Below are 11,007 nucleotides of genomic sequence, written 5' to 3' on the forward strand. Positions count from 1 at the left end.
CTCTCTTAAGTCATCCCTCCCCCCAGGGAGCCTCTCCATTTCTGGCCCCTCCCCACCTCTTCCTAAGCAGTCATCTCCCCTTCTCCCTTCCCCCACAGTCCATCTCTAGCTCCTTCTCCTCCCCCCTCCCTAGACCAGACCAGCTAAGTCCTATTCCATTTTTAGATGACTGATTATGATGCTAGCTGAACTTACTCACAGCCGGAATATACAGCTGTTCCTTCCTTTCATGCCCCATCCACCAAACACACCCAGTCTTTTCAACATGACAAAGTCCTTACACACAGCATGTCATGTCCACATACACTTATATTTTTCAGAACAAAACAACAGTCACGCTGGCAAAGATGTTGAATTAACAGGGACCCTTAAGCTTTCAATATACACTGAAAAGCAACATTAATTTGCATGTCTACAAAGTATACATTTGTTTCCACAAATGTGGCAAGGTTTACCCAAACAGTTAGGACTTTTTCACCAAATCATAGACATAGATATGGAAATCATCATCAAACTTGATGAAATACACAGAGGGTTTGGCTTCCACTTGGTGAATGACCATGCCGATCCGTTTGGAGCCATCTTCTTTGGTATATTCCACATGTTTACCTATCAGGCCATCTACAACTCCTCCTGGCTCCCTCTCTGCTGGAGGAGACTCACTGGACTCTGGCATGATACGGAGGTCTCCTTCTTTATAATCATCTAGAAGCTGGTACATGTACAAGACAGGATCTTTCTCATAGGTAATATAAAACCAGGCTTTCATGATAGGTGCTTGGGCTAAAACCATCCCCCTCCATTCATCCTTAGAACCATGCTCACCCTCAAACATATGTTCCACAGCTTTACCAATTATGGTATTTGCAAGGTTTGCATCACTGACCTGAGATGATGCCACCCTGTCGGAAAGAATTTTAAGAGACAAAACTCTTTCATCTCTGTGAAGTTCCAGTCCATAGACACAGTCAATTCCATCATATTTCACCAGATAAAGAGAGGGATTTATAGGCACCTGATCCAGAACGGTTCCTTTCCACTGAGTGATGGGCTCATCGCCTTCCTTCCACCCGTGTGAAATTCTGCAGCCCACGATGTTCCTGCGGGGCTGGGACGAAGGTCTGCCTCTCGGCTTCTTTTGGGAGGCTTTTTTCTTCGTCATGTTTGCGGACCCAGTCGCCCGTCCGGCGGCTGCCCTGGGTTGTTGCCCTTCGGCCTCCTGTGCGTTGGGAGTCTTCATGCCTGGGGGAGGAGAGAAGACAAGAGAGAAGCATTCAATATGCCATAAGGTGAAGTTCTCCCGACAGCAACGTCTCTGTGTGCCCTGCGCCGGCGCCTAAATTTTCCCCATGAGCCTGACAGCGATGCTGGAAATCCTGGCTGCATGGCTGCAAGTGTTCTCCCTCCCAGGTTCCTTTAGGCTGCAGGGATGGGCGGCAGCGGCAACGGTGCTGGCCCGGGTTAGGAACTCCGCAGGAGGCGGCGGGCTACCTCCTCGCTCAGAGCGGACCGCCTCCACCACCCGCCGCTGGCGCCCACTCTCAATCCCCTGCAAAGCGCCTATCCCTCCACTGCCTTGACCCGCACGCACTCACTGTCTTCCCGCCCTGAACGCCCCAGCCTGCTGCCCACATGCCCACGGCCTACTCCCAATCGCTTTCCTGGCACCCAGCGTCCTCGCTTCCCCGTGCTCACCTTCAGTTTCTTGCCTGGCTCCTAACGCCACTCCCTTTTACTATTGCCCATCGCACTCTTCCACCCCAGCCTCACCCGGCGCCCGCCTCCACCCCTTATCTCCTGCAAGAGTCCACCCCATCCCCCTTCTCCATCCTGGCGCGCACCAATGGCCTTGCCCTGCCTGGCGTCCAGCGCCCCGGATCGCGGCCCTCACGTGCCCAAATCGAACACCCTGCTGTGCTGCCTCTGCCTTGAGCCTGTGGCCAAGGAGGATCAGCAGGAGACGAGCCGGGTGCCTGCAAGAGCTGGGAGGGGAGGATCCGTAGGCGAGGAGCGTGTCTAGGAGGGGGGCGGGGCAGGCGAAGAGGAAGGCGGCGGTGTCTCCTGCGCTGGGCTCGCCGGCCCTCCGCCTCCCTGTGGGCGGCAGTGGCCCCTCTGCCACACCGGTCTCCCACCAGCCGCTGCCGCCAACGCAGTCTCCTCCCTCTTTCCGTAGATAACTAGGCTTTCAATTTCCTGTTACTGAAGAGGCTTCCCCTTCTTGCTTAACACTGCGCAGCCTGCCTTCTTTGCCCTGGAGCCACTACTGTGCTGCTTCCATTCTTTCCAAAATTCAGATCTGTGGGACCTGTAGCTGGTCATTTCCTCTTCCTGTCCTTCCTGCCTCCACCCTCTCAGGCTCTCTAGCTCCACCCCTTATCTCTCCTGCAATAGTTGCTTTTTATTTTTCACACATTTCTCAAAATTTTTTTTACACACAAATTCACACAAAAGTACCTTACTGAAAACATGTATGGATACAGAAATCCTTTATATTCATACAAAAATGTATGTATGTGCATATATATGTACATTTCTCTATATTTTTTCGGATATTCGTATCCACAGATATATAATCCCAAATACACACCTCTTCCCAATCACAGAACACACAGACATAATTCTCGGTATACACATACACAGAAACACATATAGTTTGTCCAACACAGGTGTAACCATCTTTTAGATTTAGAGACCTACCTTTGGAGAAATAGTGGCTTATTTTAATCTTAGAGAATTTTTCCTGAATGTGATTGCAATCTGTAACAAACCTTATCTAGTTTTACATAAAGTGGCATCCATTTTGAATCATTTGTATCCTTTTGTGTTATTTAGATTTTTTCCAACAATATCCCATAATTCTGTAAAATATCAATATTATTATGGTGCTATATCAGGTAGGATGTTATCAGTTACATGCAAGAGGAAAGCAATCTCGAACAGATTTAAAATAAAAGGAATTTATTAGCCAATTATTTGAAAAATCTAATAGGTGTCAGATTAGGCTTAATCTAGGTCCTCAATGCTATGGGCTGCATCATGTCCCCTCCAAATTCATATGTTGTAGTCCTAGCCCCCAGTACCTCAGCATGTGAAAGTGTTTATATGTAAGGCATTTAAAGAGGTAATTAAGGTAAAATGGGGTCACATACGTGGGCCTTAATCCAATATAACTGCTGTCCTTTTAAGAGTAGATTAGAACACAGACATACATAGAAGAAAGACCATGTGAAGACAGAGGGAGAAGGTGGCCATCTACATGCCAAGGAGAGAGGCTTCAGAAAAAATCAACCCTGCTGACAGCTGATGTTGGACATATAGCCTCCAATTCATGAGAAAATAAATTTGTGTTGTTTAAGCCGCGGAGTGTGTGGTACTTTTTTATTGCAGCCCTAATAAATAACACACTCAGTGATGTCACCAAAAGCCTAGTTTTGTTCTATCTTCTGTTTTTCTCTCTGAAGTCAGTTTCATCCTGAAGCTTATGTTACAATATGGCTATCAGCAACTTTGGGATGTATGTGCTTCCTTATTCATATACGGCGACAGAGAGAACCTCTTTACAGCAACTTTTGATCAAAACTTTGCTTTACATTGATTCGGACCATCATAGGTCTTTTGCCTGCCTTTGTATTATGCCAAAAATAATGCTATACCCACCTTTTTTAGTTCTGGTTTATACACTTATTTCAGAAACAGTCACATAAACAAAGTGGATCAATTTGAATAATTGCCTTATGCTAATCAAGTGCTTCCCCTGTAGTTGGAGGTGGGGTCAATCCCAACAAAATGTACTACACAATCAAAGAGGATTGAAATGGATATTGATGAGTTAATCAACAATGTTCACAGTAATTCCAGTTTATTATTTTGAAAGACAATCTAAAAGTTTCTATTATTCTTCTAAAATTTGTGTTTCTTTGATACTATTTCTAGCTATGCCCCTGCCAATTAATTGCATATTTGTTCATATTTCTTTGACTAGGTCATAACAATTTACTCTCTTTCAAAATATTTATTTCTAAATTCTTTCAATTTGTTGGTATATTTATGTCATTTCCTGTGACATCTCCTGTCTTTGGGATTTATTTATGAAAATCTTTCACAGAGAATTGGACCAGCACCCTTTACAGTTATCCTTTCAAATTTATGATTCTGAATTGTCTGACCCCATGAGGGTAAGCAATAGGGTTAGATTAGTACATTAAATGTTCCAGGGCATCAAAGCTCACATTGTACTTAGAAACCAACACAGATCTCTCATGAAACACAGCTTGCTGACCTCCTTTTGTTGAGGGCCACTGTCTTCAAAGGGAATCTGGAATAACCAGTGAGTCCTAACCTATGTACCTTCTTGGGAATTAAGGTGATGCAGGAAGAATTTGATAATAGGCCCATGGGATACCTGTAGGAAGGACTTTGATGTTGTCTTAGAAAGTATTCCTCCCAGTACTATCTACAGCTAGAAAATATGCAGTGTGCAGGAATAGCCCCTTGAATACTGACCACTGAGGGACTACTTTTTCCAACTGTTTCCACTTATCCCACCTTGTGCCTTGTTCAAACTACAAAGATTTCAAGGTCAGATATATTTCCCAGATGCTATCTTCTCATTTGTCTTGGCCTTATTTATCCTTTTCTCAAAGTGACCCCCACATCTTGCCATTTGCCTTTGAGATCCCATTGCCCACGAGTTTCAGGCTTTCTTCCCTCCTTTAAAACAGTTATTATACCTCAGATTCACCCAGAAATCCTCAGAACTCCATAGCACCTTCTTCATTTTCCATGTGTTAACTAGACTGTACACCTATTAAGAAATTCCAGTTCAGTTCCTCGAGCTGAGCATGTACACATAATGGCATTGCATGGAGGTGTGCTACAAACTCAATGTCGAAGAAAGCGATAACTGTTCCACATCTATTTTTTTGGCCACTGGACTAGCACTCTACTTCTAGCGCACAAGTTTTTAGGGGACACAGCTACAGTGATCTTTAAGAAAGAAGGAAGTTTGTCAATGCCCACAACTATCTCTCCCATTGCCTTGAGATAACATTTTGAGTCTCTCACTTTATTTGGTTTACTGCACTGGGGAATAAGGGCAACTCCTCATCATGACTGACACTCAGTGGAGTTATTCATCTAAAGACTAACTTGAGCTGAGATTACTCACCTGGATATGATAATTGTGCAACCTGTTCAGAAGTCCCATTGGAAGAATGTGTAGCCAGTTGTGTTTTTGTGGAATTTCTTATCATGTGTTCAGTTCTTTACAAGGCTACTTCTCACCATGAAGCTGTGACAGGAGAGTACTACCCAAGGCAGTATCAAGTCCTTTTTATTTATACATGTGGCAGACATTACATAGATCTCTAATACCCTAGCTTTTTTGGAGTGAATGACTCAATGTCTAGAAGTCACAGAGCCATGAGGCAGGGGGTATTCTAGAGCTGTGCTTTACATATATCTCTACCTTTAGGCTGTGAAAGACAAAATTGGGTGTTTCTGACCATATTTCTTTAACCGTAATGCATGAAAAATCCAGGACTGATTGGCCCCATTATTCCAGGTGTATATATTACCTTTTCTTCAATCCTAACTCACATTGAACCATCCCAGTGAGTTTTGCTATGGACTGAATTGTGTCCTCTCCCCAAAATTCATATGTTGAGGCCCTAACTTCAAATGTGATGATAGTTGGAGACGAGGTCTGTAGGAATTAATGTGGGTTAGATGAGGTCACAAGGGTGGGGTAATCAGGATAGTATTAGTGCCCTTATAAGAAGAGGAATAGACAGAATAGAGCCCTGTCTCTACCATGTAAGGATACAGCAAGAAGGTGGCAACCTGCAAGCCAGGAAGAGAGCTCTCTCCAGGAACCACATTGGCTGGCACCTTGATCTTTGACTTCCAGCCTCTAGAATTTTAAGAAATAAATTTCTGTTGTTTAAGTCACCTAATCTATGATATTTTGTTATGGCAATCTGAGCAGACTAATATAGGTTGTAACCTTTGCAATGAGCCTTGAGAAATTCTCCCCCCAGATCAGCACCTACCCCTTTCTCAGGCATACACATCTGTCCTGGATCTTACCTCCTTTCAAACAGCCAATTTATTTAAGTCATGCACTAACTGTTGTAACTCCTTGCTAAACTCACAATTGTACCTAACTCCTACTGTTGGAAGTAGTGGGAGTAGGAGTCTCAGTGTATTAAAACCTTATTTATCCCCAATTGTAGTCTATCCCTTGATTTCTATGGAGATAACCAAGTTGTCTTTGATTTCTGTCTTCTCAGCAGAGAAGGGCTTTAGCCCAATGAGAATCTAAGCATTGCAGCTTATCCTTAGAAGTCTAAATTAAATGATTCATTCTACCTGTCTAAGATTTTGGGATGGTGAGCTTTGTGTAACCACACCCCAATACTTGGGACACTTCAGAGTTGAACTCAGGGCTTCAGGGTTTCTGGATTCTCCAGCAGAAAAAGAAAAGACATTTCTACTAGGCACTGTATAGAGATAGGGACATTCACCTACTTTGGGAGACAAGCTCTGCCCAGTGAAACCAACTTCTCAGAGAAACAAACTCAGAAGTATTTGGCAACAGACCAGAGTGGACTTCCTGTATTTATATCCATAGACTCTGAAGGAGCTCCTGGGAAGGGGTCCAAGATCAATACGTAGTACAACAATCGCAACCAGAGGAGGATCCCCACAGGCCTTGGACCCATGGATTCATTTCAACAGACTTTGGCTGTGGTCTCAGAGAATCTACAGGAAAATGATGGGAGTATATCCAATCAACTGTTAGGGGTGCCACTGAGTCTAACCTTCCTACAAGTATTGTCAGTCAGCAGCAAGTAGGTGAAGGGGATCCAGGTCTAAACAGACAGAATTTCAAAGAACTAGAAAAGTTGCTTATTCTTCCTTGGTATTCTGAAGCCACTGAAAAATCTCTTTAAGGGTCACTTTGCCCCTAGATAAGATCTTGGTAATTTCCTCTGGTGATTATATTCTAGGAGATTATTTTATGTGGCCTGTTTATTGTAGCAAATTGTTTAAAATAAGTTAAATTGTGAATTGACAGATACACAAGAGTAATGAGTTTAAATGATTATTAGAAAATATTTCATTGAGCTAATGCAACAGTAACTGCTTGTATTGATATTTCTGATTAAAACATGCCCTTATACAATAAATTCCTACATTGGGATCCTGGTTGAAATAACTGACAAATTAATCATAAAATAAGAAATAGTTGCTTAAAGTAGTTTAAATTACTTGTTGAAGTGCATTCAAAATATTTAAAAGTGATTGGCTCCCTTTGCAGCTGAACTACAGTCTCTTCAAGTGATAAAAATTAGTTAACGCCCTAGGCCTAGACTCTAGACTGTATAGCCCAAGTCCTCCTAGAACTCAAACTTTAATGTGCCTATGAATCACCTGGAGGTCTTATTAAAATGCAGATTCTGATTACATAGGTCTGGAGTAGGGCCTGAGATTCTGCATTTCTAACAAAACCCCACGTGATGCCCATGCTGTTGGTGCATAGACCACACTTTGAGTAGTAAGGAGTTTCCATTAAATAGCTTCTTGCCTAAACAAAACTGTAGTAGAACGTCTCTTAAAGAACTTCAGTCCATGAGGCTTTTCTCTTCTCAATCTGAGAAGAAGACCTAGTTCTGGGAACTATAAAAGGCTAGAAGAGCTTATTACATGGCTTTCTCTACCTTTTGTACCAACATCTGGGATGTTATGTTTTGATATGCTTTATTTTATAAACTTCCACATATTCTTTGAGGACATGAGACATAGGAGTGGTGGGTATTTACAAATGAAGTTTTTTAAGCTGAAATATATTGGTCTTACATAACTCAACATCTTAAAGCAGCGGGCTTCAAAAATTTTGCCTCATGTACCCACTAGAAGTAATCTGAAATACTAATGCACCCACTCACACATTTTAGAGTGACATCAAAATGTTTTCATTACAAGTTTATGTAATTGCAAAGGATGTGATTTTCTTTGTACTGCTAATACTGAAATTTTTAAATGAGATGGTTACAAAGTTCTTTTAAATGTATCCAATGAAATAAAAATACCATACCTATTTGATATCTGCAGTCATTCATTTAAAAAAATAAATGCACAAAACCTTCTTTAACTATTGGAAATTTTAAATAATTTCTTTTTTTTGAACTTGAATTTCTATCCTATATTCATCACAAAATTTTATCCTAATGTAATATATTTTTATGCATGAACATTTTTTCAGTCTCTCATACTTTTTTGCAACAAAAACATAAATGCATATTGAAATTAAAAGTTTTCAGGGGTCAGCCCAGTGGTGTAGCAGTTAAGTGCACCCACTCTGCTGCAGCGGCCTGGGGTTTGGATCCCGGGCACGCACCGACGCACTGCTAGTCAAGCCATGCTGTGGCGGCATCCCATATAAAGTGGAGGAAGATGGGCATGGATTTTAGTCCAGGGCCAGGCTTCCTCAGAAAAAAAAGAGGAGGATTGGCTACAGATGTTAGCTCAGGGCTAATCTTCCTCACCAAAAAAAAAAAAAAATGTTTTCAAAATTGCCTAGTGATCATAAAACACTGAGAGTTAAAATTTTTCTTCTGGATTGAATTATTACAATTATCATTAGTATACAAATGCTTACAATACCATAAATGTATTATAAATATATATTATTAAACATAAAAGGGTCAAAATTTAGTGGAAATACATCTTGATGCAGTGTGTGCTTCTTTTCTTTTTCACCACACAATTAGTATATATGTCCATTAATGAATATTATTTATTGCTAGAATGAGACAGAATTCATAATCAATGCCAGCTCTATTTCTCATTTGTATAGATTAGGTGCAGAGAATACTTCTTCACATAAGTAAGTAGATGGGACTGGAAGGAGTTCTGATATAACAATATCACTCACTTCTCTAAATTCCAAGCTATATGGCAAAAAACACTTAGTAATCTTTCATAAAAATTACCTTTTAAACAATCTATCAGTGGGACAACTTAAGGGCTTCCTTTGATTTGGTTGAAAGCAATTAATTGTAAGCCACCTGACTTGCAAAAGTATTTCTTACCATTTATTAGAGTCAATTGCTTTCTCAATGCTAATGAAGTACTTTTAAAATAAGCTCTTTTATTTTAGAATAACATTAGATTTACAGAAAATTGCAAAGATTATACAGAGAGTTCCCATAAACCCCACACCCAATTTCCCCTATAATTAACATTTTGCACCAGTATGGTACATTTGTCACAATTAGTGAACTAATAGTGATACATTATTACTGACCAAATCCATACTTATTCAACTTTTCTGTTTTTACCTAATGCCCTTTCTCTGTTTCAGGATCCCATCCAGGATGCCACATTACATTTAGTTACCTTAGTCTCCTCATGGCTGTGACAGTTTCTTAGACTTTCTTTCTTTTGATGACCTTGAAATTTTTGAGGAGTACTTGTCAGATATTTTGTAGAATGTCCCACAGTTGTAGTTTGTCTGATGTTTTTCTCATGATTAGACCTGGGGTTATCAGTTTTGGGTAGCAAAAACGTAAAGGCAAATTCCTATTCTCATTATATCATATCAAGGGTACATACTGTCAACAAGACTCATCACTGTTGATGTTAACCTTGATTACCTGACTGAGGTAGTGTTTGTCCAGTTTCTCTGCTGTTAAGTTAGACTTTTCCTCCTCTTACTTATTAGAAGAAAGTCACTATCTATAGCCTGCACTTAAGGAGTGGGAATTATGCTCCATCTTCTTGATCTACATTCATTATTTGGATTATTAATAAACATACATTATTTGGAATTCTTCTGCATGGGAGATTTGTCTATTCTTCCTCATTTATTTATTTGATCATTTATTTATATCAGTATAGATTCATGGATATATATTTTATACTTTGGGTTATAATCCAATACTACTTTATTTTGTTGCTCTAATAGTTGTAGATTTGACCATCGAGAGTTCTTCAGTTAGCTCCTGTGTCCTGTTAACATACTCCCATCATTTTAGGTTTTGTTTTTCAGCAATTCATTACTTTCTGACACTACAAGATGCTCCAGGTTTATCTTGTATATTATATGCCTCAATCTTGGAATCACCAATTTCTCAAAGGAGCCCTGGTTCCTTTTATTGAAAAATGACATGAGAAACAAGGTGCTCATTGCTCATTGCTACTTGAGTGTCACTTTTTCTAGACTCTCCCAGCTGACAGAGAGAGCAGATATATGTGTGTATACTAACTTGTGTATATATATACATAGCTGAATTTCTATATGTAACCGTCTGTACCTATATAATACTAAACATGAATTCATACTAATATCTTCAAAACAATTGCCATATGGATTATTCTACCCTTACTTGCCTGTAACTTCTCACTCCAACAGTGAGAAACTTGTCTCCCAACATCCACTCAATCATTTCTGAATTGTTCAATTCCAATATACGTATATATTGATTTTAGATTTAAGCTTGAACTTTTGAAGGAAACTAGTTTACCAACCAGAGGACAGTGCTTATGCATAGTTCCATTTGCCTTTAGTCTAACAGGCTCCACTCATCTCCAAAGTTAATTACGTCAGCATCTTTTCTTCCCACCCCCTTCAGTGTATTATTTCATACATTTGTAATAGAATTGGATTCTTGTGTTACTGTATGCATTACATCCTGGTATCTCCACCTCCTAAATTATTTTTTTAGATTTGCATATATTAAAGTTTGCTCTTTGTACTATATAAAACCCAATGGTTATGACAAAACATAAGTGTCATTTATCCATCTGTATTTGTCTACTCAGGCTGCCATAACAAAATATCATAGACTGAGGGGCTGAAAAAACAGAAATTTATTTTTTAACAGTTCTGGAGGCTAGACATCTGAGATCAAAATCCTGTTAGAGTTGGTTTCTGGTGAGACCTCTCTTCCTGCTTGTTATATCCTCACATGGCCTTTCCTCTGTGCACTCCTGGTGGGGGGG

General features: G+C 40.4%; 1 protein-coding gene across 2 annotated transcripts; it reads right to left on the reverse strand.

Annotated features, from left to right (window-relative positions):
* Positions 1–291: 291 nt before the first annotated feature.
* Positions 292–2,255, reverse strand: LOC131401049 (spindlin-2). 2 transcript variants are annotated; one of them, XM_058535997.1, is made up of 2 exons: positions 1,842–2,255; positions 292–1,242 (listed from the first exon to the last, which is right to left on the reverse strand). In XM_058535997.1, exon 2 carries the CDS (start codon positions 1,238–1,240, stop codon positions 464–466), a length of 777 nt encoding a protein of 258 aa, XP_058391980.1. In that variant the 5' UTR covers positions 1,241–1,242; positions 1,842–2,255; the 3' UTR covers positions 292–463. The 2 variants fall into 2 exon arrangements, with proteins under 2 accessions (XP_058391980.1, XP_058391981.1); XM_058535998.1 differs by lacking the exon at positions 1,842–2,255 and adding an exon at positions 1,696–1,756.
* Between the last annotated feature and the right edge of the window lie 8,752 nt (positions 2,256–11,007).

This window comes from Diceros bicornis, chromosome X (genome assembly GCF_020826845.1).
Source record: "Diceros bicornis minor isolate mBicDic1 chromosome X, mDicBic1.mat.cur, whole genome shotgun sequence".
NCBI lineage: Eukaryota > Metazoa > Chordata > Mammalia > Perissodactyla > Rhinocerotidae > Diceros > Diceros bicornis.

Coding starts and splice junctions, on each gene's coding strand:
- LOC131401049 (XM_058535997.1), bottom strand. CDS start 1,240: ATGAAGACTCCCAACGCACAGGAGGCCGAAGGGCAACAACCCAGGGCA.